The sequence below is a fragment of the Oreochromis aureus genome, linkage group 7, assembly GCF_013358895.1.
Source record: "Oreochromis aureus strain Israel breed Guangdong linkage group 7, ZZ_aureus, whole genome shotgun sequence".
Taxonomy (NCBI): Eukaryota; Metazoa; Chordata; class Actinopteri; order Cichliformes; family Cichlidae; genus Oreochromis; species Oreochromis aureus.
The window spans coordinates 26,834,762-26,862,094 of NC_052948.1; the positions used below are offsets into that span (position 1 = coordinate 26,834,762).

The following is a 27,333-nucleotide window of genomic DNA, read 5'->3' on the forward strand; positions in this document are numbered from 1 at the left end:
AGGCCGGGTCGCGGGGGCAGCAGCCTAAGCAGAGAAGCCCAGACCTCCCTCTCCCCAGCCACCTCCTCCAGCTTATCCGGGGAACACCATGCGTTCCCAGGCCAGCCGAGAGATATAATCTCTCCAGCGTGTCCTGGGTCTGCCCCGGGGCCTCCTCCCGGTGGGACATGCCCGGAACACCTCACCCAGGAGGCGCCCAGGAGGCATCCTTGTCAGATGCCCGAACCACCTCAACTGGCTCCTTTCATTTAAGACTTATTTAAGATTTTCAAATTTATGCCACAGGTGCATCTACTAGGGGCTGAGGGGTAGCGCTGGTTTTTCACTCAGCCACTCAACTTGCTGTGAGCTTTTACCTTTAAACCAAAGTTTTCTTCTAAGTAAGTTGACCTTAAATCTTGTTGTGAGCTGCTGTTTTCAAGGCAAAAAAATAATAATGATCAAGAATTATGTTAAAAAGTTTATTAACTGCAACAATCAACATCAGTGACGAAAATCTACTTTCATATAGTCACTGCATAATACTGATATGATTACTTTGTTGTTAATTTATTCTGTAGTGAACTAAAAAAACGTTAAATTTGTCTTTGGATATGGAGAACTGAAAGAAATGAAATTAAATGAGTTAACTCAAATAGTTAATTCAAAAATAATTAGTGGTGGAACACTGTATCTATATTACAGTTATTGTCACCAGAGATAAGAGGTCACCAAGTGAATAGAAGAGAAAACATTAATCAAAAATAATAGTTACATGGAACGACTTAACTGCTCCCCAAAAATGTCTTCCATGATTTCTAAGTAACTGGTTAAAAATCATGTATGTCTAACAACATTCTTAAAATATTACAGATATTCTCCTGTCAACGTTGGCCCATACTGATCTCAGGTCTGCCCCGATTAGCTTTCAGCGCGGTTCCAACCACACGGTTGTCGTATGTTGATGACGTTGAGGTAATGGCCGCTCTCGCTGGGCCGTGCAGGGTGCTTTATTTTCATCGCTACAGCGGCTAAAAATAAAACCGTCTAATATTTATTGCAGACAGTAAAAAGTTTTATCCGCGGGAGAGTGCAGCTGAAAAGGTAGAGGCGCGGTCTTTATAGAGCTTTGTGTCGGCAAGGTGATTAAAAAATGTGTTGTTAACTCCTAGCACTGTGTACTTGCTCTTTTAGCTTAGCTTCAGGGGAGGCTACATTGTTAACCGTAAGACGGCCAAGTGTACTGGTGCGAACGCTTCGTACTAAACCGGTACTGTCCACTTATTTGTATGGTTAAGCCAAGCGTTTATAATCGCTGAAGAAAACTATCCATAGGTTGGGGACACTTTACTCGTTATTAGCCTTGTCTTCGCGCCGCCAAGTTATGGGCCTTGTTGCGAACTAGCGCGACCCAGCCATTGTAAGTGTTACCAGTGACATTATGCTACAGGGAAACCTGTCTTTATAAACTTGAGCATGTTGTCTAATTATGTATACACATATAGTTGTACCATGGAGCAATATGGAGACTTATATACACGTAAAACTAAATGGTGGTTGTTAGTTAGCGTGTTATAGCTAACGTTTACTTTGCTGGTGAATTAGCAGCGCCGGAAACTATAATTTCATAAAACATATACTGCTGTGACCAACATCTAATTACGTCTCAATCTCAGGAAAGGTGTTATCAAAGTTAATAGAAATTAGTTTTTCTCCGTTCTTTGTGTCAGCAATCACCAAATGAACAAAAACAAGTATTTAGCGTTATGGTGTATGACAGTTATATATTACTATATAAATTAACTGTACCATCTTTCTTTCAGTTGGTAGCAGAATTAACATTTTTTTGTGGTGCATTATTTTAAATTTAATTTTTGATTCTAGACATTTTATTGGTTAATTTTGACTGTTTTTAACTGACTGTTTTTAAATCGATTATCAAATGGCACGTAGCATTAGATTGAACAATATTAAATTACTATCAGATTACTGGTGACATACAGTTGTCTTTTCTTTCTTTCTTTTTTTTGACAGATTGCTGTTTTGTTGTTTTTTTTTTGCACCAGAGTGGATTCACATGGATACTCCTGAAAGCCCTACCCAGTCCCCTCAGTCTCCTGAGGAGGAGGAGAAGGGTCTTTCTGACAGTGAGTTGCTGGAGTCTCCTAATGAAGAGGAGGACAGGGTCATTTCAGACAGCGAGCTCCTCAATGAAGAAGGGGACATAGAAGTGATGGAAGGCCATGGAAAACATGTGGAATTAGAGGAAGAGGAGGATGAGGTGGTGCCTGACTTTGTGTCGGAGCCAGAGGATGAGGAACCTTTTGGAGAAATGGGAGAGTTGGGACAGGATGATGAGAGCATTGTGCTTATGGAGGGGAATGAAGACAGTCCTCAGGTGGCGGAGGAGAGGGAAAGAAAGGAGGATGATGAGAGAGTTGTCAGCACTCCATTATCCCCAGACTCTGAGCCAGAAAATGCCAAGAGCCTCAGTGCTGGAAAAGATGGAGAAGACTGGAAGGAAGGATATGATGACTACATAAAAGCTGCCTCTGCAGAATGTGAGGTAGCTGAAGGGGATGATCAGGAGGAGGATTACAAAAACAAAGATGAAGAGGATGGAAGAATAAGAGATGAAGAGACAAGAAGAGCTGCTGTGCTAAGGGAAGTGAAGGATGACTCTGTGTCAGTTTCCCGGGAACTGGACGAACATGAGCTTGATTATGATGAGGAGGTCCCAGAGGAGCCTGGCATCCCTACGCACGAGGAGGAAGATGAGGAAGACACAAAAGTAGAGGGAGATGAAGATGAGGAGGAAAGCGAGGACAAAAGCAGTAAAAAGGAGAAAAAGTCAATCCTTCCACCATCTCCTAAACACAGCGAATCCAGGAGGACAGATGGGTCGAAAGGGCCGGAGAGGATACGCCAGGACTCCTTCAGAGACAAGAAGAAGGATGAGGATGATGGAGAAATTGATGAAGGAGAGATTGATGTAAGTTATTGTAGTTCAGTTGGTAGTAGTGCCGTCTGATTTGCTGAGTGCAGGTAAATCGTGTTGTGTTTGAAAATAAGCCTTTAATCAGGAAGCACTGCTACTGTGTTTTTGTTTTATTGATAAACCTTAAGAACAAATAGCCATTAAACATAAAGAGTGGTGTTAAATCTGAAAAAAAAAAAATTCCAAGTGGACTGGACCTAATTTGGCTGGATGCTCTTTATGCTACTGGTGAGTGTGTTGAGTGTGTGTTACACTCTCATAATAGAGAAATAAGAATATGAAGCCTTGTAGTCTTAACATTTTCAGAACTCAAAGGTTTCTTCTTTCTTTTTGTGTTTGAGGTCCATATCTTTCTCATGAGTCACGTTTTAGCAGGCTTTCAATGCATGCGAGTAAATGCTCTGTGTGAAGAGCAAAAGAGGGAAAACCAAAAAAAACGTCCAAATACAGTTAGTATTTGATTAATAGTTGACTTATATGTTGTTGCAAAATCTCAATAGAGCTGTGGATTAGAAAGCCCACAATACAAGTCCCTTTGCAATATAATACATATACTGATACGGTAATGTAATTCTGTTTCTTTTTTTGTTTGTTTTTTTAAATGAAGTAGTTCTGGAAAGTTTTGCCACTGTACACTATCACAGTAGATTTTTAATCAGTCAAAATGTGGTTGAAGTAAAGATTTTCAAATTTAATTCAAGGGGTTTAACACAAGTATTACATTGGGATTGGGTGATATAGCCTCAAAATTGCATCACAATATTTCAAGAATGTTTGTGATAACAATATTTATGATGCTACGCAGAAATAATATTGTCATTGATACAGTTTTTAAATTTAGTAGTGTTAGTATTTAGTAAGTATAAAATAACGACTTAACAACTTAAGCTGTACAAAACAAAAGTTCTTGGCCCTGTAAAACCTATGCACAGATACTGTTAAATAACTAAAACTAGAAATATATTTTTAGTTTTGGATGTTTTATACACTAGTGTGAAAAAGTATTTTGCCCCCTTTCTGACTTCCTTTCTGATTTCTATGTTTGTCACACTTAAATGTTTCAGATCATCAAACAAATGTAAATGTTACACACTGATAACACAAGTAAACACAAAATTACATTTCTAAATGAAGGTGTTTATTATTAGAGAGGGGGGGATCCAAACCTACATGACCCTGCGTGAAAAGGTGAATACGTTTTGCCAGAGAAAATATCTCTACAGGGAGTGCAGAATTATTAGGCAAGTTGTATTTTTGAGGAATAATTTTATTATTGAACAACAACCATGTTCTCAATGAACCCAAAACTCATTAATATCAAAGCTGAATGTTTTTGGAAGTAGTTTTTAGTTTGTTTTTAGTTTTAGCTATTTTAGGGGGATATCTGTGTGTGCAGGTGACACTTGCATAATTAAAAACAGAGAGGTGTACTGTTTTCCCTCCTTGTAAATCTCACATTTGATGATGGACCACAGGTTCTCAATGGGGTTCAGATCAGGTGAACAAGGAGGCCATGTCATTAGTTTTTCTTCTTTTATACCCTTTCTTGCCAGCCACGCTGTGGAGTACTTGGACGCGTGTGATGGAGCATTGTCCTGCATGAAAATCATGTTTTTCTTGAAGGATGCAGACTTCTTCCTGTACCACTGCTTGAAGAAGGTGTCTTCCAGAAACTGGCAGTAGGACTGGGAGTTGAGCTTGACTCCATCCTCAACCCGAAAAGGCCCCACAAGCTCATCTTTGATGATACCAGCCCAAACCAGTACTCCACCTCCACCTTGCTGGCGTCTGAGTCGGACTGGAGCTCTCTGCCCTTTACCAATCCAGCCACGGGCCCATCCATCTGGCCCATCAAGACTCACTCTCATTTCATCAGTCCATAAAACCTTAGAAAAATCAGTCTTGAGATATTTCTTGGCCCAGTCTTGACGTTTCAGCTTGTGTGTCTTGTTCAGTGGTGGTCGTCTTTCAGCCTTTCTTACCTTGGCCATGTCTCTGAGTATTGCACACCTTGTGCTTTTGGGCACTCCAGTGATGTTGCAGCTCTGAAATATGGCCAAACTGGTGGCAAGTGGCATCTTGGCAGCTGCACGCTTGACTTTTCTCAGTTCTCACGCTTCTTGCGACCCTGTTGACTATTTTGAATGAAACGCTTGATTGTTCGATGATCACGCTTCAGAAGCTTTGCAATTTTAAGACTGCTGCATCCCTCTGCAAGATATCTCACTATTTTTGACTTTTCTGAGCCTGTCAAGTCCTTCTTTTGACCCATTTTGCCAAAGGAAAGGAAGTTGCCTAATAATTATGCACACCTGATATAGGGTGTTGATGTCATTAGACCACACCCCTTCTCATTACAGAGATGCACATCACCTAATATGCTTAATTGGTAGTAGGCTTTCGAGCCTATACAGCTTGGAGTAAGACAACATGCATGAAGAGGATTATGTGGACAAAATACTCATTTGCCTAATAATTCTGCACTCCCTGTATGATCCCCAAGGCTTTTGGGAAAATACCGCTAATTCTGTTCTTGGAGGACAGTGTTTGGCCATCTGTTTATGACCTCAAGATGAAGCACAATTGGCTTCTGCAGCAAGACAATGATCTAAAACACACCAGCAAGTTCACCTCTGAATGGCTTCAGAATAACAAAAAGACTTTTGTTTTTGCGGCCTAATCAATGTCCTGACCTGAATCTTATTGAGATGCTGTGACCTTTAAAAAGGTGGTTCCTGTTCAAAAATCCTCCAATGTGGCTAAATTACAACAATTCTGCAAAGATGAGTGGGTCAAAATTCCTCCACAGCCCTGCAAGAGACTTATTCCCAATTATCGCAATGGATTTAGCAGCAATCACTTTTTCACACAGGGCCATGTAGGTTTAGATTTTTTTTCCCCCTTAATAATAAAAACCTTCATGTAGAAACTGAATTTTGTGGTTTCTTTTGTTATCTTTATCAAATATCTTAATTTGTTTTAATGATCTGAACATTTAAGTGTGACTGACATATAAAACAATAGGAAATCAGCAAGGGGGCAAAGCACTTTTCACACCACAGTATAGGCAGCCACAACAACTTCTGGACAACACATCTGCTCCACCATAGCCCTATGTGCATTTGTAGCCTGCTTCTGCCTTAAGTGGTGAAAAAGGTTTTGCTTTCGGTTTAGTTTTTTGTTTGTTTTGGGTTCTTGTTCTCTGACATGCCTAGGCATGTCTTGTTGTGCGCACTACAGAATGTAAACACAAGGGTTTTAAGGGTGTGAATTCTTAATTCGGTCATATTAGAATTAGGTCATAGTAACTAGTACCAGGTACTTTTTTTGGTATTTACTCAGCCGGGGTTCCAAGCGGTCTGAGCAAGTACTAAAATGTGACGTCATTAGATTGCATGCCACCTATTGGTTGGTCAGTGGCATCACTCAATGAGTCATGAGAGCCTCTCATTCACGAAAATCAAAACCACTATTTTTGAAACCCGGCAACAAGGGAAATCGCTACACAAAAACAACTGCATGGTTCCCTGAGTCTGACAAAAAAAACCACAGACCAAGCACCATGTATATTGTTTTCTCAGCATCCACCTTTGTTGTAGCATTCGTGTCGCATATTAATTACGTCACAGAATGCTTGCACCATTGCTATGACGAGCATGCACATAAGGTAGTACTGAAATGTAATGGGAAACCAGGAGAGTCGTCGCAAGTTGATCTGAGTAGGTACTGATGGAAAAGGGGCTTTGATGTTTAAAAAAAACCGTTCTGACATTGTTTGGAGTGAGCCCTAGTACTGTCTCCAAATTGAAGGCCGCGTTTCATATAACGGGGGATGTCAGACATGTTGCGCAATGGGCATCCGAAGGTCACATCATGAAGACGTCAGCTGATTGTGTTCGTCGGTCTGTACACCTGACCTGACAAGAAAAAAAACCCAGTGTGTTGAAATGCAGCTTGTCAGTGCACCTGATTCATAACGTGTTCTGCAAACCCCAACATTACAGCTAACAGGTGGATTTTCCTGTTTCAGTTTAGCTAGCCAACAACGAGGAGGCACTTACTGCTTAAGAGACAGAGTGTAAAAGTGGACAGAATAAAACTGATTGCTGCAGCCAAGAGAAGTGCAAAGGTGGCCACCATTAGATGGCATTTTAGTCTTAGTGTCCTCTTTTTCCCCACTGAGTTATCGGTTCTGTCAACAGACTGGGCTAACAGGTCTGTTAGCACCAACCAGCCAAGTGATGTCATGTTCTGCCTCTAGTGGAGAGGCAGAATGGGCACTAAAAGGCTTTATCTAATAACTCCGTGGATCAGCAGAATGTCACACACTAGTGATTGTTAGGGCTGGCTATTTTCACTGATTTCTTTAACCGATTCAATTCTGATTCACAAGGCCCCGGTTCGATTCAATTCCACTTTTGACTCAGTCAGAAATATTATGATTATGATCATTTATCTTGGATATGTACTTTTGAAAGAACCCTCTAAACCTTGTAAATTAAATATATTTATCTCCAAATTAGGAAAAACGGATCCTAAAGCAGTTACAGTCTTGGGACTTATTATTTAACCCGTAAAGCCCCAGGGGTTTTTCTGAGGTTCCCGCTGGAAAATGACATGCCCAAAGTGAATTGACTATTTGTCTGCAATTACAAACTTTGTGTAAACCAACTAGGTATAAAAACAATGCTGACACTTGTGAGACTTCATCAGAGGTGCAAGCATCACAGCAGATGCCTTTGTGTCAAAGTTAACAGAGGCTAAAACCCAGAAAAATATAAAGGAGTTTTTCCTGGCCTGATCTTTTATAGCACATAACCTCCTTGAAAATATGCTGCAAAATTCAGAGTTCGCAATGACGAAACCTGCATTTTTGGAATCTGTGATGAGATGTTGGCTTTCAGCACCCGGTGGTGTGTGCGTGCCATCGAGTGAACAAGCTGCGTGTTTACATCTTTGTGTAGAATCTGTCTATCTGCTCTTTAATTGTTTTCTATTTTAGCTCTTTGGTGGTTGTTGAAATAGTTTTGTGAGCTTTTAGCTGAGATTCTGATATTTCTGGCAAAATACATTTATTTAAAAAAATCGATTTCAGGATTTGATCGCTATTGGATTATTCAAATTAAAATTGATTTGAATTAGGAAATCTTTTTATTTATTTATTTTAAACCCATCCCTAGTGATTGTTCCTCATTAGACATTTAAAACAATTTCTACTTTGCACTTGAAATACAAATAAGATACACTTCACAACACTAGTTCTAGTCAAGTTAATAGTTTGGATACAGTGATGTGTTGTGAAGTGTCATGATTTGGCTTGTGTATGTGTATGCAGGATGATGATCTGGAGGAGGGGGAGGTCAAAGATCCTTCAGACAGGAAGATCCGACCACGTCCCATCTGCAGGTTTTTCATTAAAGGTAGGTGGTGAACAGCAGATGGAGTGCCATAGTAAAGTATTTACCTTGATCCTTTTTACTTTTTCACATGGGGCATATTTGATATAGAGTGGTCCCTCGCTATAACGCGGTTCACCTTTCACGGTCTCGGTGTTGTGCGGATTTTTTTGGGGTGCAATTTTGCATGCTTTTTTTTTTTTCTTACAGCGCATTGTGTTTTGCGTCCTGATTGGCTGTAGACCATTGTCAATCAATCTCGTGCCGTGTCTCCTGTACAGTACAGAATGTGTTCAGTTTGTCAAATTTACATAAATCTTCGATCGCTAGCTGTGTGACTCTGAAGTGCTGTACTGTATGTTTGTAAGTTTTCTCCCCAGCAAACACAACAATGTCGATGAAACGTTTTGCCCCGTCAAAAGCACCGCGGGTGCCTTTGGTTTCATTCTATAATACTGCACTTATTTTTCTACGAAGGTTTGAACTTTGAGGGTGTTTAAACAAGAGAGAAAAGCGAGAAAATGTTTGTGCCTGTCTGAGAAAAGTGTATAAAGTGTGTAGTGTGGGGTTTAATAGCCTTAAAACATCTATAATAATTGTAAAAAATAAAGTTGGCTACTTCTCGGATTGCGAAGGTTATTTTTAGAACGTAAGTCCCGCGATAAACAAGGGACCACTGTATTTGATAGCTTTTTTGCTCTAATAAATCCATCCATCCATCCATCCATTCGCTTCCGCTTATCCTTTTCAGGGTCGCGGGGGGCGCTGGAGCCTATCCCAGCTGTCATAGGGCGAGAGGCGGGGTACACCCTGGACAGGCCGCCAGTCTGTCGCAGGGCCAACACACAGGGACAAACAACATAAATAATGTTTTAAAAATTAAATTCCTGTATTTACTTAGGGAATCATTTTCTAATATCAAAATTTGTTTGATCGCAAACATTTCCGTGTGACAAATACGCAAAGAAAAAGAAAATCTAAGAAACTTAAAAAGGGCAAATAGTTTTTCAAGGCACTGTATATAGCACAGGTGTCGAACTCCAGGCCTCGAGGGCCGGTGTCCTGCAGGTTTTAGATGTGTCCTTCATCCAACACAGCTGATTTAAATGGCTAAATGACATCATCAACATGTCTTGAAGTTCTCCAGAGGCCTGGTAATGAACTAATCATTTGATTCAGGTGTGTTGATCCAGGGTGATATCTAAAACCTGCAGGACACCGGCCCTTGAGGCCTGGAGTTTGACACCCCTGGTATATAGCCACTGTGACTCAAAGCATGTTGAGGCTAAGGCTAGGCCAGGGGTGGGCAATCTCAGTCCACGAGGGCCGGTGTCCCTGCAGGTTTTAGATGTGTCCTCGAACCAACACAGCTGATTTAAATGGCTAAATTAGCACCTCAACATGTCCTGAAGTTCTCCAGAGGCCTGGTAACGACTAATCATGTGATTCAGGTGTGTTGACCCAAGGTGAGATCTAAAACCTGCAGGCTAAATTGGCTTCTTTCAAAATGTTAGAGAGCCACCCACCACTTTAATCACACTCTATGACTGAGTACTTTGATAACAGTGGAAAGGAAAAACTCTGTTTTAACAAGAAGAAACCGCTGAAGGAACCAGGCTCAGGGAGGGGCAGCCATCTGCGCGACAGGTTGGGGGTGATGGGAGGAAGACGAGACAAAAGACATGCTGTGGAAAAAAGTGAAAATACAGTGTCTAAACACATGTTATGTGAAAAGGGGTGAGAAAAGGAGAAAAGCTCAATGCATCATGGGAAGCCCCCAACTTAACTAAAGGTGGATTCAGGGTCATCTGATTCAGCCCTACCTATAATATTAGTCAGAACGGAAAGTCTTAAGCCTAATCTTAAAAGTAGAGAGGGTGTCCAAACTGGGACCTTTTTTTCCATAGAAGAGGACCCTAAAAGTTGAAGGTTTCTGCCTCCCATAGTACTTTTAAATATCCACAAGTAAGCCTGCAGTCTGAGGATGAAGTGTTCTATTGGGGTGATAATGTACTATAAGGTCAATAAATAAGATGGGCCCTGATTATACAAGGCCTTGTATTTGAGTAGAAGGATTTTAAACTCCATTCTGGATTTAACAGGGAGCTGTGCTGTGCCTTCTAATGAAGGGCCTAAGGGAAGCATGTATAATGTAAACAGAATTGGTTCTAACTAGAGCTGGGCGATATAAGATTTTTTCATATCACGATATGTTTTTTTCATTTCAGGCGATAACGATATATATCACGATATAAGCCAAATAACTATATTTGTAAGATTTAAATGTGCCGTTGCTCACAAGTAAAATGTGAAATAATTAGCAGCTTGTTTTAATTAAAATATTTATTTCCCATAATAAGTTCAACAGGGTAGATGTACTTAAGGAACATGAGACTTCAGTTTCAGATAAAGGCAAATATTGTAAACTACATTAAAAGGCAGCCGCTAAAGCGTTTAAGTTTCAAAATAGAACAAACAAAACAGACCACTAAATTGTCAATTCCACTTAGAAACAAAATATTAATTCTAAAAATAAATCTTAGGTCGTTTTACTGAAGAACAGACAAAATTGACTAACTTTTGTCAATATCAAATAAACTGAGAACTAAAAGGAAATTCTCAGGCTACGCCCACACGCATACGGGTATTTTTGAAAACGGAGATTTTCCGTTTCGCTTTTAAAAATAATCCCGCCCACACGTAAACGCAGAAATGAAGGAAAACGCTGCTAGGAACATGGCAAAGCAACAGGTGGCGATATATTCCTAACCGTAGAAATGTTGGCCAATCAGAAGTCTAGAAGCCTCGGTAGGAAATAGTAAACAAAGATGGGGCATAGAAACAGAACCGAGTCGTATATGTGGAGGGACAGTAACTATGTGTGTATATGTAAGCATTTAAACACTGCAGAGAGTACAATTAACAGTAACAGTATTGTAGAAATTCATTTCACGAAACAATAACGTGGCGCACAGTGTGACGCCAAAAAGGCGCACACCTTTGACGCTGCGTTTTCTCCGTTTTTCTTGTCCACACGTAAATGCAAAACGGAGTTTTCGAAAAATATCCACCCTGGCAGGCGTTTTTAGAAATCTCCGTTTTCAGTGACTGAAAACGCCGTTTACGTGTGGACGAAAGGTGCAAACGCATAGAAAAATCTGCGTTTTCAAAAATACCCGGGTACGTGTGGACGTAGCATCAATCTCTCCTTGTTGTATAGCTTAGCTTTTCAAGCAGTTTTAACAGTTACTTTAGTCTGACAAAAGCCGAATGACGAATTAGCGCTTTCAGTCAGAGATTGAGCATGCACCGCTTTATTGTATATCCAGACTTGCTTTCGGCACAATTTACAGTGCGCGCTACTCTGTTTTTTGTCAGACTTGAAATAGCCGAAATACCTTCACACTACGGAACTTCTGTGGCCCTTCCGTTTGACAATCTCTCCAGCATTGGAACCATCATCTGTTTTTTCTTCGGTAAATGTATTACAGTTGCAAAATAAAAAATGTCATGACTTCAAATTACAGAAACAACAGTCTAGACATTGACTATAAAAACGACTGACCAAGAACAGTCACAGCTGGTTCATGCAGAGTTTAAAACCCTCTTTATTTTGCTGTGGATGACTTTTCAGCTGGTGGGATAAATTCGTGGTACTGCTCATGATGCACTTGCAATACGTAGGAGGAAAAAACTCACAGTAAATTACATGCAGACCGCTTGATATTGCCATGGCAGTTTATACTCTATGGTTTTGATAAAGCCATCATAACCATCATACATGGAAAAACTTGCAATCCATTGAATATATTCGATATGTTGCCCACCCCTAATTTGTAACCTCACTAAAGCTGTTTGTGTACTGTGATAAGTTCTTACTGAAACACTCCAAATAAATCATTCTTCTCCAGATGATCAGTTAGCTGTTTAACAACTACTCTTTCAAGAATTTTTTGAGAGAAAAGGAAGATTGGAGATTGGCCTATAATTAGCTAAGACAGCTGGGTTAAGACATGGCTTTTTAAGTAACGGTTTAATTAGTGCCAGCTTGAAGGCCTGTGTTACATAGCCGATTAATAGAGATAGGCTGATCATATTTAAGATTAAAGCATTAATTAATGTTAGGACTTAAATGTATGATTATATACAGCTACATACAATACTAGTGATATTTAAAATTATTTCTTCTGATTGTAATCATTTCCTCCAAACCATCAAGGCATCTGTTAGATCCAATTCCTTCAAGACTACTCAAAGTAGCACTACCATTTTTGATAAAGCATATAGTTAGCGTTGACCTCAGGTGACCCTGAATCCTCCCTTAGTCACGCTGCAATAGTCCAACTTCAGTAACCCTACAAACATCACTGCTGTTTAGTTTTCTGTCTTCATTTATGTTGGAAGTGATAGCAGAGCTGTACGTTTTAATTTTTTCAGAAATCTCTCAGTCAGAACATGCTATATCATGTTTAGGTGGAAACTAGCGAGCTAACTTTCTGCTAACTTCTAACTCCGTTAAATTTAATAAACTCTGTTTTCATGGGAGCCTGGATTTTAAACTTAATTGTTACACCTGGTAAAGCAGCAACGCTGATTCATTAAAGATGAAAGAATTTAGACAGTTTTTAAGTCTCAGTGATGCTGCAGTGTTCTTTTGACTTTGGGACCTGAAGAGGACGGAGTTTTGGACCCAGATTACTTCGCGAGGCTCCTGACTGCGGTAGCCATAATGCTCCAGCAATCCATCAAGCGGTGTGGCTTCTTAGCTTACCAAAGTCGTACTATAACATTTTCTTGACAGATTTTTGGGCGCCGTGTAGAGCTGGGCGATATGACCCAAAATTCATATCTCGATATTTTTTAGCTGGATGGCGATATAAGATATATATCTCGATATTTTTTTAAAGCCATAAAGTAAGAACAAAAAGAGAGTTCTTAGTCAAAGCTGTGTCCCAGATGTCACACAGGCACTTTTATTAGCATACAGCATAGATGTACATGAAAAAAAACTACTCAAAAATAAATGATGAGCATTTATTAAATAATGATGCTCCATAAATAAAAGAAAACTATGTCGTTTTGTGCATAACAAAGAGCTCACAATTGTGCAGTCAAAATGTAAACTAAAAGACGCTGAGCATAATAACATGGACAGATTTCACAGCTGCTCTGTTCCCAACTTCTACTGCGTGACTGACAGCCTGGAGTTTGAAATCCACTTCGTAACCATGTCCCTGAACAGGTGCCATTTATGGTCCTTATACACACACAATATGGTAATATTACGTTGAAGCACAGTACGTATCACTCCGCGAGGCTCCTCGGTAGCCGTAATGCTCCGACAGTCCATTAAGCGGTGCAGCTCCGTAGCTTACCAAAGTCGAACTAAAACATTTTTTGACAGATTGCTGAGCGCTGTGTATCACATAAAATCGGTTCGCGGTCATCAAGCACAACCAGAATTCATACAAAAGGCGCGCAGTCAACTTTTGAGAAAATGAAAGGATTTCAGGCCGTGCATGGCATTAGTGTGATTAGCTCGTTAGTGTGGTTAGCTCGTTAACACGTTGACGCCATCCAGCCCCACGCACGGGGCGATGCGCGGTAACTCATTAATGGAGATTTGCCGTGTCCATCTTGTCGCTGCCTGCAGGTGAAGCAATGGGGGAGGAGGGGGAGTTGTGTTCAGGTCGAGGTCGAGTAACGTTGCGTAAAGACAAAAGTGGATGAAAGAGAGGCAAACTTGCAGCTCCGCAACTATAATTATAACGTAACATAGACTATATCGATATAAAGGATATTGTCACATCTTATATCTCGTATAAAAATATATTGATATTTTTTTTAAAAACTCAATATATCGCCCAGCTCTAGCGCCATGTACCACATAAAATCTGTTTGAGGTCAGTAAGCACAACCAGAATTCATACATTAGGCGCACTGTCGATTTTTGAGAAAAGGAGAAAGGATTTTAAGTGTGCCTTATAGTGCGGAAAATACATTACACGGATTCACTCAGTGACTGTTCCTATTTAATGTCCTGTGAAAAACCTTCATATCTTGTCTAAAATGTACATTTTGTAATTCTTTTTCTCTGAGCAATGCCATATCCTATTTCTAAAAAAAAAAAATAATTGAATGTATATGTGGCACTACTATACTTTTTTAGTTGTTCTTTTTTACTAAAGTAAAAGTGAAAAAGTTCAGTTACATGTACTCAAAGTAATAAAGTAAAATGGTTATTTGGAGGACATTTATACCAGCTATTTTTCTGCTAAGCTAGCTCTACTTTGTGCTATATTGATGTAACAATGAAATAATATTAGCTTTTCAAAAACTACTATTTCCTATTGCCGACATTGTAAAGGGTGACTCTGCCGAAACTTAAACAGAGCAATGAGTGCAGTCTGGGGTTAAAGTGCGATTCTGCCGTTGTGGAAACCTTAAGATCAGCTTTAGTGGCTTGGTGTGGGGGGGAAAAGAATCACAACTCATGATAATTTCTGTTGTGAGTTGAAAGAAATTTTCTTAGTGCTTACTGCTGCTCTGATGTTAAATGTTCTTTGTGGATTTATACAACTGGATTCATCATGATGTAATAATATTTCATGAGCTTTCTTCATAAGATAATCTGTTTTTCCTGCACTAAACTGCAGAGAATTCAATTTTTTTTTTTCTTCTAAAAAACATCTTTCTTCACCAGGGTGAGAAGTTATTTCACACACTTTTTTTCTCCATGTTAAATACAGCAACTGTACCTTTAGCTAGCAGACTTGCTGAAGCTGCGTGACCACAAACGCCATTGCAACCCACTGTGACCCCTGATTATAGCTGTATAAATTATGCATAAACTATACGTTTTTGAATCTTTCATGTCATTGTATGTGATATATCCTGGATTTATCAGAATTTTCTTTTTATGTTTTGCTCTTCCCTTCATTCAGACTCGGATTGGTTTGATTTTTGACAATGTGCATCAACACGATAATAATAGTAATTAAAACTTTAGGCAAAACAAGTAGAAAGTACATATGCTTGTGTAAAAACATAGGGAGTACAATTTCAGAAAAAATAAATACTCGAAGTACACATACCAGAAAATTCTAGTTAAGAACAGTAACAAAGTATTCCTACTTAGTAAATAGTAGTAAATCGTTGTTTTAAACTTCAAGAAAACACCCTAAGTGACAGTGACAGTCTCCAAAAGAATGATGGCTGTTGCCATCTGACAGCACCAGCTGTGAGAAATTGTCAACTCCCACAAACTTTTTAGCCTTTTTAGAGTGTATTAAGTAGAGATGGACCAATCCGATATTACGTATCGATATCGGTCCGATACTGACCTAAATTACTGGATCGGATATCGGCGAGAAATAAAAAATGTAATCCGATCCATTAAATATCAAAAAAACACCTCACAAAACTTGCGACATGGCGTAACTCTGCTCATAACCGTAGCACGTCGGAGCAGTGTGCATCACGTGATAGAGCGGCTGTGTGTATTTGTAGCCTCGCTACCAAACCAGCATTTCATCTCCGAGGAAGTGATCCCAGAGAGAAGTAAAGCAAGTGTGTAAGTTCATCTCTGAATGTTTGTAAAGCATTCCCGCGTTAAGCTTAACAACCGATATATGGAGCGACTGCCTCTCTCTCTCTCTCTCCCTCCCCTTCCTGCGGCTACTTCAATCGTGAAACTGCTTAATGATCAGCTGATCGGCTTTTCTGTCGCGAGTCCGTCTCTCTTCTTTGTATTTGGCCCACTTTGCACCAGAAAGAGGAAACCAGCGGCTGAACAACAGCAGCACGTTTAAGCTTGATAAGCTGTTGTTAGAATTTATTTAATATTAGTTTCTAGACCAGGATCCTTTTCTACGTAGCTGACGGCTGGTAACTGTGCAGGGGCAGATCTAGCAAAGTTTAACCAGGGGGCCGATATGGCATTAACAGGGAAAAGGGGGCACAAAGACATACTTTTCTTTCTTATTCTCATTTAAAATATCTAGCTTTTAATAAATAATTATCTGAATCTTACACCCAAAGTTTTAATCTGATGTAAAATGTATAGAAGTCCATTACTGTGTATAGTAACTGTTAAGTCTAATATACCCTAGTAAGCTATAGTACTTTTTCCTTTGGGAAGATACCATCTGTGAATTCTGCAATTCTGTTGAAGAAAGATGTTGAATCTATTTAATTATTCTTGAAAAATAATTTATTTCTGTGCATTTTTTTTTCACCCTGCATCAAATTAAAGTTGTTTACATCGATTAAGCATCATGAGGTGGAGGGTGGGGGGTGGTTCCCTTTTTTCTTTTGCTGGGAGTTTGCAACCCTATTAGTTAGGTTGCTTAATATTTCTGCTAAGTACTCTTTAAAATACCAGAATAGGAGGGATGGAGTAGGTTTAAGTTTATTAGATTGATCAGTGTTGCTGAACTATGAAATATTTTGGGCACAGTGTATTTTTTACATACAGGTATAACAGAATAGCTTTAGTGTTGTTGTTTATTTAAACTTGAGTATGAACTTATACAAAATGCAGCAAGATATTAAAAAAACAGTTTTATTGATTAAAAAATACACTATATCGGATTCATATCGGTATCGGCAGATATCCAAATTTATGATATCGGTATCGGACATAAAAAAGTGGTATCGTGCCATCTCTAGTATTAAGAATATTTGTCTGATTATTTCAGTTTATCTACAGTAGAGGGAGCTATTGAACTTTAAACTTTATTCAGCTTGAAGTTTTCCCCTCTGCTTTTAGAGAGGCATGTACTTAAAAAGAAACTTTGAAAACAAGAAACTTTTAAGTGAAAATGTTGATCCATTATATCTGTGACTGCAAAATTTTTGTCTCATTTTTTAAAGTTTTACGTAGATTTAGTATCACCTTAATTTGCTCCAAGATGATAGTAAAGATTTGTCATTTATCTTTTGAAATGAACAGTAGCCCACAACATACTTCCTGACAGTAATTAATAAAATAGTACTCAGATTAAGAAAATGGAATACTATGGGAGGCATTTCTTAAAGAATTTCATATTGGTGTCTGAATTCAAGAAAGTATCAATGTTAACATATAAAACTTTTTTTTTTTTTTTTTTAAATCTCTGTAAACCCCAATCAAAGTTACAATATTAAATAATAAATACTGTTGTGCCTTCTTCAGGAAATTGTACCTGGGGAATGAATTGTCGCTTTATCCACCCTGGAGTCAATGACAAAGGAAACTATTCCCTCATCAGTAAGCCAGACCTCTTCTCACCTAATGGGGCACCTCCTGGAGGACCACACCCACTCATACCCAATAATCCTTGGGTATGTGTGCCTCTCTTACAGTGACTGTACATAGTACTACTAAGACCTGTCTATCATGCTTTTTCTTTTTCTTTTTTTAAATTGTAGGATGTGAATCAATGTTGTGAATTCTGCGCTAGCTTGAATTCTGCTGAGAATCTCATCAGGCTTCTTCTGTATATCTCTGTAAGTGAGATCAATTAATGATTCTTCGCTGTTTCAGGCTGCTCCTGCTGTGGAGGAGCTACCTCCACCACCACCTCCAGTGGAACCTCCTGTGGAGAGTGCCTGGGAGAGAGGACTGCGCCATGCTAAAGAGGTAAACAGTTCCACTGCTTGTCACTGGAAACCAAATTGAGCTTCCTCCAAATGGAATGCCCATCACACTGCGGTGTGTGTGTTTTAACTACCTGCCACTATAGTCCTGTCTGTTTAACGGCATTCCAAGCAAATGCTTGCAAATAGAATTTATTGTATTTTCCTGTAGTGGGAAAGCCTTACCCTTTAGCCTGGTAAACATTTATAAAGCCTAATTTGTTAACCAAATGTGTTTTGATCTCTTGCATTTTGCCAACAAGGTTCAAAGTTAAAGCTTAAGCAAAAAAAAATAAATAATAATAATCTGCTCAGATGCCAGTTTTGAATTGAAAGCATAAAAGTGAAGACACTCAGACTGAACTTAAATGTGTGGACAAAATTCTCGCATAGTCAGATTCTTTACTGCTAATGATTTTGCCTTTTCATGTAGAGTGAAATTAACAAGATGGGCGCAGTCATATTAATAATAATAATCAAGTTTAAAACAACATTACTGTAAATGGAATGTAAGGTTTTAACCAAGTATTCCACTGAACATGAGAGAGTGAAGTTAAAAGGGAAAATCACTTGCGGGGTCAAGTATTGGAAATTAGTTTGCATAGATGTTAACATCATTTTGGACAAAAATAGATGCACTGTATAAACAGTGCTGGTGAAACAAGCCCTTTTTGTTTCTGGAGAGAAAAGAACAACAGACTTTTGACAGTAATTGTTTTACTTACAAGGGGGTACCTAACTTCTGAACTGACCAGTTTCAACACGCCATTCATAGTATTAGACATACTGAACTTGGAACACAGTCTCACCGATCTTCCTGTCATGATAAAACTTTGTGTGTTTCTGTGTGCTAATTGATGACATCAATCACAGAAACACAGTATTTCAGATTGTTCTGTATTTGTTTGTATCTCACAGGTGCTAAAGAAGGCCACCATTCGTAAGGAGCAGGAGCCTGACTTTGAGGAGAAACGGTTTAATGTGACGATTGGAGAGGATGAAAGAGAGTTTGACAAAGAAAATGATTTCTTCAGAGAACGCAGCTACCGTGTTATCAGAGAGTATGACTTGCTCACATCATATAGTTTCTGTCAACACCTAAAAGTAGCCCACATGACAGTAGCATTCGCACAAAGCATAAGTCTCAAATAGAAACCCCCTGAAGTTTAGCTGGAATCTTAGACTTGTTGATGTCGATAGAAAGACAGGTGATAAACAAAAAGTCAAGTGTTGCTCTGATTACACCTGAACCCACCTTCATAGGCCACAAGTCCCATCCCAACAGGGATTTTAGATATTGGTGTATTTGATTACACTCATTTTTTTCAGAATTCCTAAAGTTATCCTGAAACCCTAACTACTGGCAGCTTTTTCTTATCATGCGCTCATAATATACTCTATATTGCCAAAGGTATTTATTCAACCATCCAAATCATTGAATTCAGGTGTTCCAATCAATTTCATAGCCAGAGGTGTATAAAAACAAGCACCTAGTCATGCAGGCTGCTTCTACAAACTTTTGTGAAACAGTGGTTCATCTCAGCCCAGTGAATTCACACGTGGTACCGTAATAGGATGCTACTTGTGCAACAAGTCCAGTTGTGAAATTTCATTGCTACTAAATATTCCACAGTCGACTATAAGTGGTATGATAACAAAGTGGAAGTGATTGGAAACAAAAAGCAAGTCAGCCACGAAGTGGTAGTCAATTTGATAAATTCATGCTCCCAAAGGGAAGGTCCCTTCCTGTTCCAACATGACTGCACACTAGTGCACAAAGCAAGGTAAGAGAAGTGAGTTTGGCATGGAAGAAACTGACTGTCCTGCACAGAGTCCTGACATGAACCTATCTGCTAATTCAACCTATTGGAATGAATTAGAGCAGATGGTGTGAGCCATACCTTCTCGTCCACCATCAGTCTCTGACCTCACAAATTCACTTCTGGAAGAATAAAAACACTCCGAAACCTTGTGAAAGCCTTCCCAGAAGAGCTGAAGCTGTTATAGATGCGGGGGGGTGGGGTGGGGTGGGGGGTGCTACATGATATTAAACCCTGTGAATTAAGAATGGGATGCTGCTCAAGTTCATATGACTGAAGACAGACGAGGGAACACTTTTGGCAATATAGTGTAGCTGTCAAGACAGCAAAACTCGTACCAGTTTACCGTTAACTATAAACACCATTATTTCCTAGTACACACATCATACTATTTTCTGTTGATGCTGATCTGCTTCTCCTTTTCAGTGAAATGGACTTCAGAGATCCCATATATGGGTAAGTGTAATAAAACTCATAACACAGAGCTTTCAAACCAGTTTCAGTTTGAATAAGTTGCAAAAAATATTTTCACTAGTCAACTGAGCAGCTTTGTAATGGTTTTCATGAATTTGTCACAGGAGGTCATGCCTTCTTTGAACACTTGTGTAGAAACAGTATTCACTTCAATAGTGTCAAATCACAACAACAGTCACCTCAGTGCACTTTATTTTGCCATGTAAAGACCCTACAATAATAGAGAAAACCACAGCAATCAAACAACCCCCTTTTGAGCAAGCCTTTGGCGACAGTGAGAAGGAAAAACTCACTTTTAGGAGGAAGAAAGTTCCAGCAGAACCATGGCTGTTGATTAAATGCAAGGTTGTGTATAAAAAGTCCAGTTTTTATCATTTAAGGCGACTGGCAAGAGTGAAATCTTTTCTTTCTGGGCAGCATCTTGAAACAGTGATCCATGCTTTTATTTCCTCCCCCCACTCACTTTATGTGGGGGTCAGTCAGTCGTTGCTCTCATGTCTGCTGCTGCACGACTCTCCTAACAGGAACTCGTAAAGGAGCATATAACCCCTGTGCTGGCCTTTCTGCACTGGCTGCCTGTGTCTTTTAGAGTTTGTTTTAAAATTTTCATTTTTTTTAATTTTTTTTTTTAAATGCTTTCACAATCTTGCCCCACCTTACCTCTCTGAGCTTCTCCACACACCCTGTCGGACTCTCAGGTCAGCTCACCAGCTGCTCCTGGAGGTACCGAGTTCCAGGAGGAAGCTCAGAGGGGACAGAGGCTTTCCTATCGTGGGTCCTAAATCATGGAATAATTTGCCCTTGCATGTTAGAGAGGCCCCTTCACTGTCTACTTTTAAATCAAGTCTTAAAACCCACTTTTATTCTTTGGCTTTTAACCTCAGTGAGACTTAGTTTCTCTTGTAATTAAATTAGTTATTTAATTATTTTACTTTTTCTTTTATTTGGCTTTTATTTATGTCTTACGTAATTTTATTATATAGTTCCAATGTACAGCGCTTTGTGTCAGCTGTGGTTGTTTTAAAGTGCTTTATAAATAAAGGTGATGATGATGATGAAGAAATACAATGTGAGTAAACGGGTGGAATACTTAGTGTATCATGGGAATCCCCCAGCAGCCTAAGACTATTGCAGCATAACTAAAGGAGGATTCGGGTTCACCTGATTCAACCCCAACTACAAGCTTTATACATAAGGAAGTTCTTGACAGTAGGAAGGGTGATGTTTGATTTCAGTCTGAAATGGAAGCATAGTACAAATAAGCAATTGGAGTTAAAAAAGAAATCATGGAATCAATTTATAGACCAAAATGTATAGCATCCTCCTGGTGATATGTAATTAAAATTGAATTGAATCAGGATAGGGTAAGATCAAGGTAGCTGATCTGCTACCCCAAAAGGGACCAGTGGAAACAAGTAATAACAGATGAAATTATTGCTCATGGAAGCAAAATCATTCATAAAAGTTTGGCATATTAAATTCTGTAAAGTTTTTAAACTTTCTTTCTTCCTCCTGTAGTGATCCATATGCTGACCCATACTATGACTATGAAATGGAAGCCCTGTGGCGAGGTGGTCAATATGAAAATTTTAGAGTGCAGTACACTGAAGCTCCTCTTCCTTACCACTACAGTGTGAGTATCCACCCCACTATGCTCTAAAAAACATTGAAGATTGTTAAAAGCAAAGGTATGCAATACAAGCAGAGCCAGACACTTGTAGTTTGGTCTTCTGGATTGAACTGTAACATAACAGTTTACCTCAGGTGGGCTGCTGTGCCATTGGTGGTCTTTTCTAGTTTGTTATGTGGCCTATGAGGCCAGCTAAGAGTGTGTCAAAGTATATCTCTTTCATAGACCGTTTTGTTCTTTGCTGCCTTATTAGACATTTCTTTCCCTTGCGGGCTGCGCAAAATGTTACCATGGACAATATGGCAATGGCCTGAATTTTGTATCTGGTCATGCAAATGTCTGTTTGGTCACAGCTGTGCTTCGACTAAAGTCATCCCAAACTTTGTTTTGTTTGAAGGGCCCCAGTGAGGTCAGTGGCCTCCCTATAGTAAAAAGGAATCATTCATGCTGTCAAGTGTGATCTGTTATCATACTGTTACTTTACACAATAATTTGAAATGGTATGCATTTACTGTAAAACATTAATTGTATATTCTTCAGAGACAAGATAAGAAAGATGAAGTACAACAAAAATAATGTAGAATAATTATATTTGAATGTGTGTGTGTTCTATCAGAACATATGCATTGTTAAGGACCACTTTTCTTTTTTAAAACTCCCATCTCAGCAGGAGCGTGAACGCGATCGCGACCCTCGGGAGCGGCACCGTGATCGAGAGAGGGAGCGAGACCATCGCGAGAGGGAGAGGCGCCAGCGAGAAAGGGAGCGGGAGAGAGAAAGGGAGCGTGAGAAAGAGAGGATGCGGCGGAAAGAAGAATGGGAGCGGGACCGGATGAAGCGAGATGAGAAGGAAAGGCCAAGGATGCGTCCTCCTCGAGACACCAGGGAGAAGAAAGATGAGGACAAACTGAAACCACGCTCTCCAATCAGCCTTCCTCCAAAGTGAGTAAAATTGTTCAGGCAAACTGGTCAAAAAGTATGTATTTTATTGTTTTCCGACATGGGTGTTGCAAAATGGCTCTATGGCACCACCTATGAAAGTATTGCCAGCACATAGATTGAGCTACATGATTGAAATTTGGTACATAAATGTAACAACCCAAGATGCACAAAAAAGCCCATGGGACCTGTGACCCAAACCCAACAGGAAGTGGGCCATTTTAATATTACTGTGCAATTTTGACAATTTCGTTACACCTTTGTGAACTTTTCTTAGGGCTTTTATTTCATCAACTTCACATTTGGTCAGTCTAAAGTAAAGACCTAGGCCATATTAAATTGCAGAGCTTTTGAGTGCATGCAAACGCCATGGCAAACTTCGATTATTCACCATGAAATTTTATTTTGCTCTTATTCACATGTACATTGTCCAACCTGGACCAAACTTCTCACATGTGACAAGGCTCTGTCCCCCACATTTAAACTGGAGTATTTGGTCATGGTCACAGCAAAACCTTATATTTGTTCTCTTGTTTTGCAATGTGAAAATGATTATAGACCAACATAGTTACACAGAGGTGGGAGTGGAGTGAGTGAGTGTGTCTTAATCAAAATACAATAATTTCATTATTACAGCATTACATTACAATGTGCTTGACTATTTTGTTTATTTATATATTTTTCATTTGTAAAATGGTTCATTTAAAATTTACTTTATTAAAATAAAGCATTAAAATAAAACCTTTGATTAAAGGGCTTGCACATACTGGTGAATTGACCATTTCAGGAACATAAAAAATTATTTTGGCAATTGTTAATACTGTTAATTTAGTGCAGCTGTGCCATAAACCTTATATTGAATGATAGTTTAATATTTTTAGTAAGCACTGTGTTAGCGATTACTATGACCATGAAGTTCCCCAGAAAACCATCTGTCAGTCAAACCCTGTGCTGCACATGGTAATTGAAATGTATATTAATACAAAAAATAATGTTCCATAGAAAGTTTATTTTAATAATTAATTCATATATTTCAACTGCAACTTGATCTTTTTTCTACATCTCTTTAATATTCCTATATTATGATCATTATTATTATTATTATTATCATTATTAGTAGTAGTAGTAGTAGTAGTAGTAGTAGTATATGTTGAGTCTTTCGGTTTTTTTTATTCTGCTCCTCATTTGGGACACTTTTAATGAGTACTTTATTTCATAGCACCGTTGGTGTCTTCCTGGAAAGATTGTCTAAAAATATACAATGTTGTGCATTGTTAAAGTAAACACGACAATATAATAATATCAACATTGTGCACACAGGACATTAAAACATCCAAAACGTTTAGTAAGGTGACTCCTCACAAGTATCATCATAATGACTCATTAAAGAATGATTGGTAGGATTATTTTTATTTGTAAGTCACAATGGAGAGATGTTACCAATGGAAAATTTGAAATTATTGTATCAATATTTTTACTAGCAACTCCCAGTTCTTGGGTTTTTTTGTTTTGTTTTGTTTTATTTGTTTGTTTTTGTTACATCAGCTAAGGCAGAGGTGACAGAAGGAAGAAAAGTTACAAAGACGACTTTATTATTATGAAATTACTATTTAGTTTTAATATTTAAGGTTTTTTAGTTTTAAATTTTAATGTAAATAAATATATATTGTGTGTGTGTGTGTGACATGGATTATTTTCAAAAAGAATACGCGTGTGTGTGTGTGTGTGTGTGTGTGTGTGTGTGTGTGTGTGTGTGTGTGTCTGTATTGTTTTTTCCCCACTCATAGTCTCTAGTCATCAGTATGTATGCATTATTGTGTCCTGGCTACAGTGGAATTAGTCTTTTCTAAACATGTTTGAAGAGTTTCTTTCACTTTATCATGGTGGAGAAAATGAGTAAATCATGGGACTTTTATTTCCTTCTTTCTTTTTCTTGTATCTCCTTCACTAATTCAACTTAGGGTTGCCAGACCATAGATTTAATGCAAAACTAGCCTTCGCATATAAATAGGGATGGGTAATGATAAGATTTTCACGATTCCGATTCCATTTTCGATTCTGTTTAACGATTCGATTCTTTATCGATTCTCTTATCGATTCTTATTTTTTAAAAAGGAGAACACTAAGGTCGATTAGCTTAGAACTTTGTTTTATATCTTCTCTTTGAACAAGATAGAAATTTAGGAGTAACATGTCCTTACAAACCCAACAGTGAGATCTTAAGAGATCCACAGCCTACGGCTCTTCAATGGGGTGTCACAGGGTCCCCAGGAAAAAAAAATTGTAAATGTAAAATAATAAAATAAATATTCTTCTGTAGCAATAACAAAGTATAACATGAATTATTCTGTAGCAATTACACAAGAATATCCAGTAATGTCCCTGCCTACAATTAAACACATTCACTTACCGAAAATCGGGGGCATCTGCTGTGGCAAATGGGTGCAAGCCTTTGACCACAAACTTAGTCACTGCTCGGTGACATTCGTCTATCCTGACCTGAAAGGAGACGCTACCGGTAGACTGCAGCGAGAACTGCCAGCCAGACTCTGCCTCTCTCATCATGGTCATCTAAATGCAGCGCACAGTAATGGCAGGTTTTGTAATAAGGCAGACCGCGCTAACATAATATGCACTGTTAGCTGATTATTTACCTGCTGCATTAACGGGAGAGGACGTGCAAACGTTACCGCTGCTGCTGGGTTGAGATTCACGAGTCCGAAGCGGAATTAAAAACACGACATTCATTTAAGGTTATCGCGTGTTTTGTGAGCAAATGCTTTTGCATATTCGTAGTGTTTCCTCCTTTAAATGAAATATCTACTTTGCAAGTATTCCAAGTTGCCCCGTTGTCATCCATTCTCGTAAAGTATAACCAAACTTTTGAGCGTTTGAGCCGCTTCGGCGCCCTGCCAGGTAAATGACGCTCCGCAACATGGTGACGTCTTTCGGGGCGACTGGAATCAATAAGGGAACCGGTTCTCAACAAGAACCGGTTTTCGATACCCATCCCTACATATAAAGAAAGGTAATAAGTAAACAGACAAACCATACCATAAATACCATACAATAAAACCACAGAACTAGCCCTTTCGCTCTTTTGCCAAGCATATTTGTACTATCTATTTCTTCTGTAACAGTAACTGTTTTAATATGCAAGCAATGTGTAGTTGCCTTTTCTTTTGTTAACCATCTTAATTCTTAAGTCTGAAGTAGGTTACTCATCTGGATAAACCAGATAAAGGCAAACCAGTCTCGTGAAAACAATAGACACAAACATGTTCTACAACCCTTATTCTTAATGCCATGACTTTCAGTGAGATTATTGCCTTCTGCCTTTTTAACATGCAAACATTAAATTTTAAAAAAAAAAGTAATACAAATTACAAGTACAAATTTAAAAAAAAAAAACAGATGTACAAGTAATAAGTAGTAATAAGCAATAAGTCGTGTGTAAGTAAATACACGTAGAAACAAATGAATTAATAAATGTGGAAATCTAATCTGGCTTGTGCTTTCCAGAAGACTTTTTAGATCTGATTAATTACACCTATAAAGTTCTGGAAATATCCCATAACCTTTGGTTTATACCATGGGCTTCCTGGCTTTAATTGCCCAACTTCCTTTTTTCTATCCTTTCTCAGGGGAAACATTTTGTTAATAAGAGTTTTGAGATAAAAATAACTTGTTTTGTTGTAGTTCTATTTTTAGATCTGTGAGTTGTAATCTCGTAAGATGACTTCATTGCTCTTGCATCACATCACAGTGGAATTTCTCGTTCCCTAGGCAATGTGTTCCTTTTATTTACTTGCGAGTGCAAAGAACCTGCAGTCATTATTTTTTTATTTGTATCCGATGTAATCTTAGGTAACTGCTTCAAACTGCTTGCAGGGTACACATATAGTATAATAATAAACCACAAAAGGCTTCCTGTGAGCATTTTTTAAGCAGTTCTATATACCACCATACTGTTTCCCTTTTAGTAGGAATATCCACCAATATTCATTTCTTCCAACAAATATTTACATGATAAACACTTGAAGAAGATCACTGGAACCTTTGCAGTGTTTAAACAAAACTAAACAATCATTGCTAACATAGGGAAAATCCCTTACGTATTTAAATATTCTAGCTGTCTTGTGCTAGTCAACCTTTCAGGGTTAGGGTTAGGATAAACCAGATGGCTTCTGTTTAGGGATGCATCATGGAAGATCTTATTTATCGACTATGAAAACTGATATGAGTAAATATAAATATATTAGAGGTATTTAACTCTATTTAAGAGACACACAATATCAAACAAAAATAAATTACATTTTGACAGTTGATACTTGACTTATTTATTTAAGGATTGATTTAAATTTTAAAGAAAGTTTGGTTTATCAGTGAATATTTTTCTGATTATGATATAAAATTAAAATGGGCTACACAAATTATAACAGTTAGGCATTTGACCTTTTTAATACCTTTGTCCAAAAC

General features: G+C 38.6%; 1 protein-coding gene across 9 annotated transcripts in view; it reads left to right on the plus strand.

Annotated features, from left to right (window-relative positions):
- Positions 1-948: 948 nt before the first annotated feature.
- zc3h18 (zinc finger CCCH-type containing 18) overlaps positions 949-27,333 on the plus strand; it is a 55,548-nt gene continuing 29,163 nt past the window's right edge. For 2 of the 9 annotated variants that reach the window (XM_031753489.2, XM_031753487.2), the window contains exons 1-8: positions 2,014-2,971; positions 8,313-8,397; positions 17,549-17,697; positions 17,900-17,995; positions 18,910-19,052; positions 20,238-20,267; positions 21,804-21,918; positions 22,583-22,857. In XM_031753489.2, the coding sequence (XP_031609349.2) occupies positions 2,057-2,971; positions 8,313-8,397; positions 17,549-17,697; positions 17,900-17,995; positions 18,910-19,052; positions 20,238-20,267; positions 21,804-21,918; positions 22,583-22,857 (1,808 nt within the window). In that variant the 5' untranslated portion in view covers positions 2,014-2,056. Of the gene's footprint in view, positions 1,400-2,013; positions 2,972-8,312; positions 8,398-17,548; positions 17,698-17,899; positions 17,996-18,909; positions 19,053-20,237; positions 20,268-21,803; positions 21,919-22,582; positions 22,858-27,333 lie in introns of those variants that run through there. The other 7 variants (XM_031753494.2, XM_031753490.2, XM_031753491.2 and 4 more) reach the window with 7 other exon arrangements.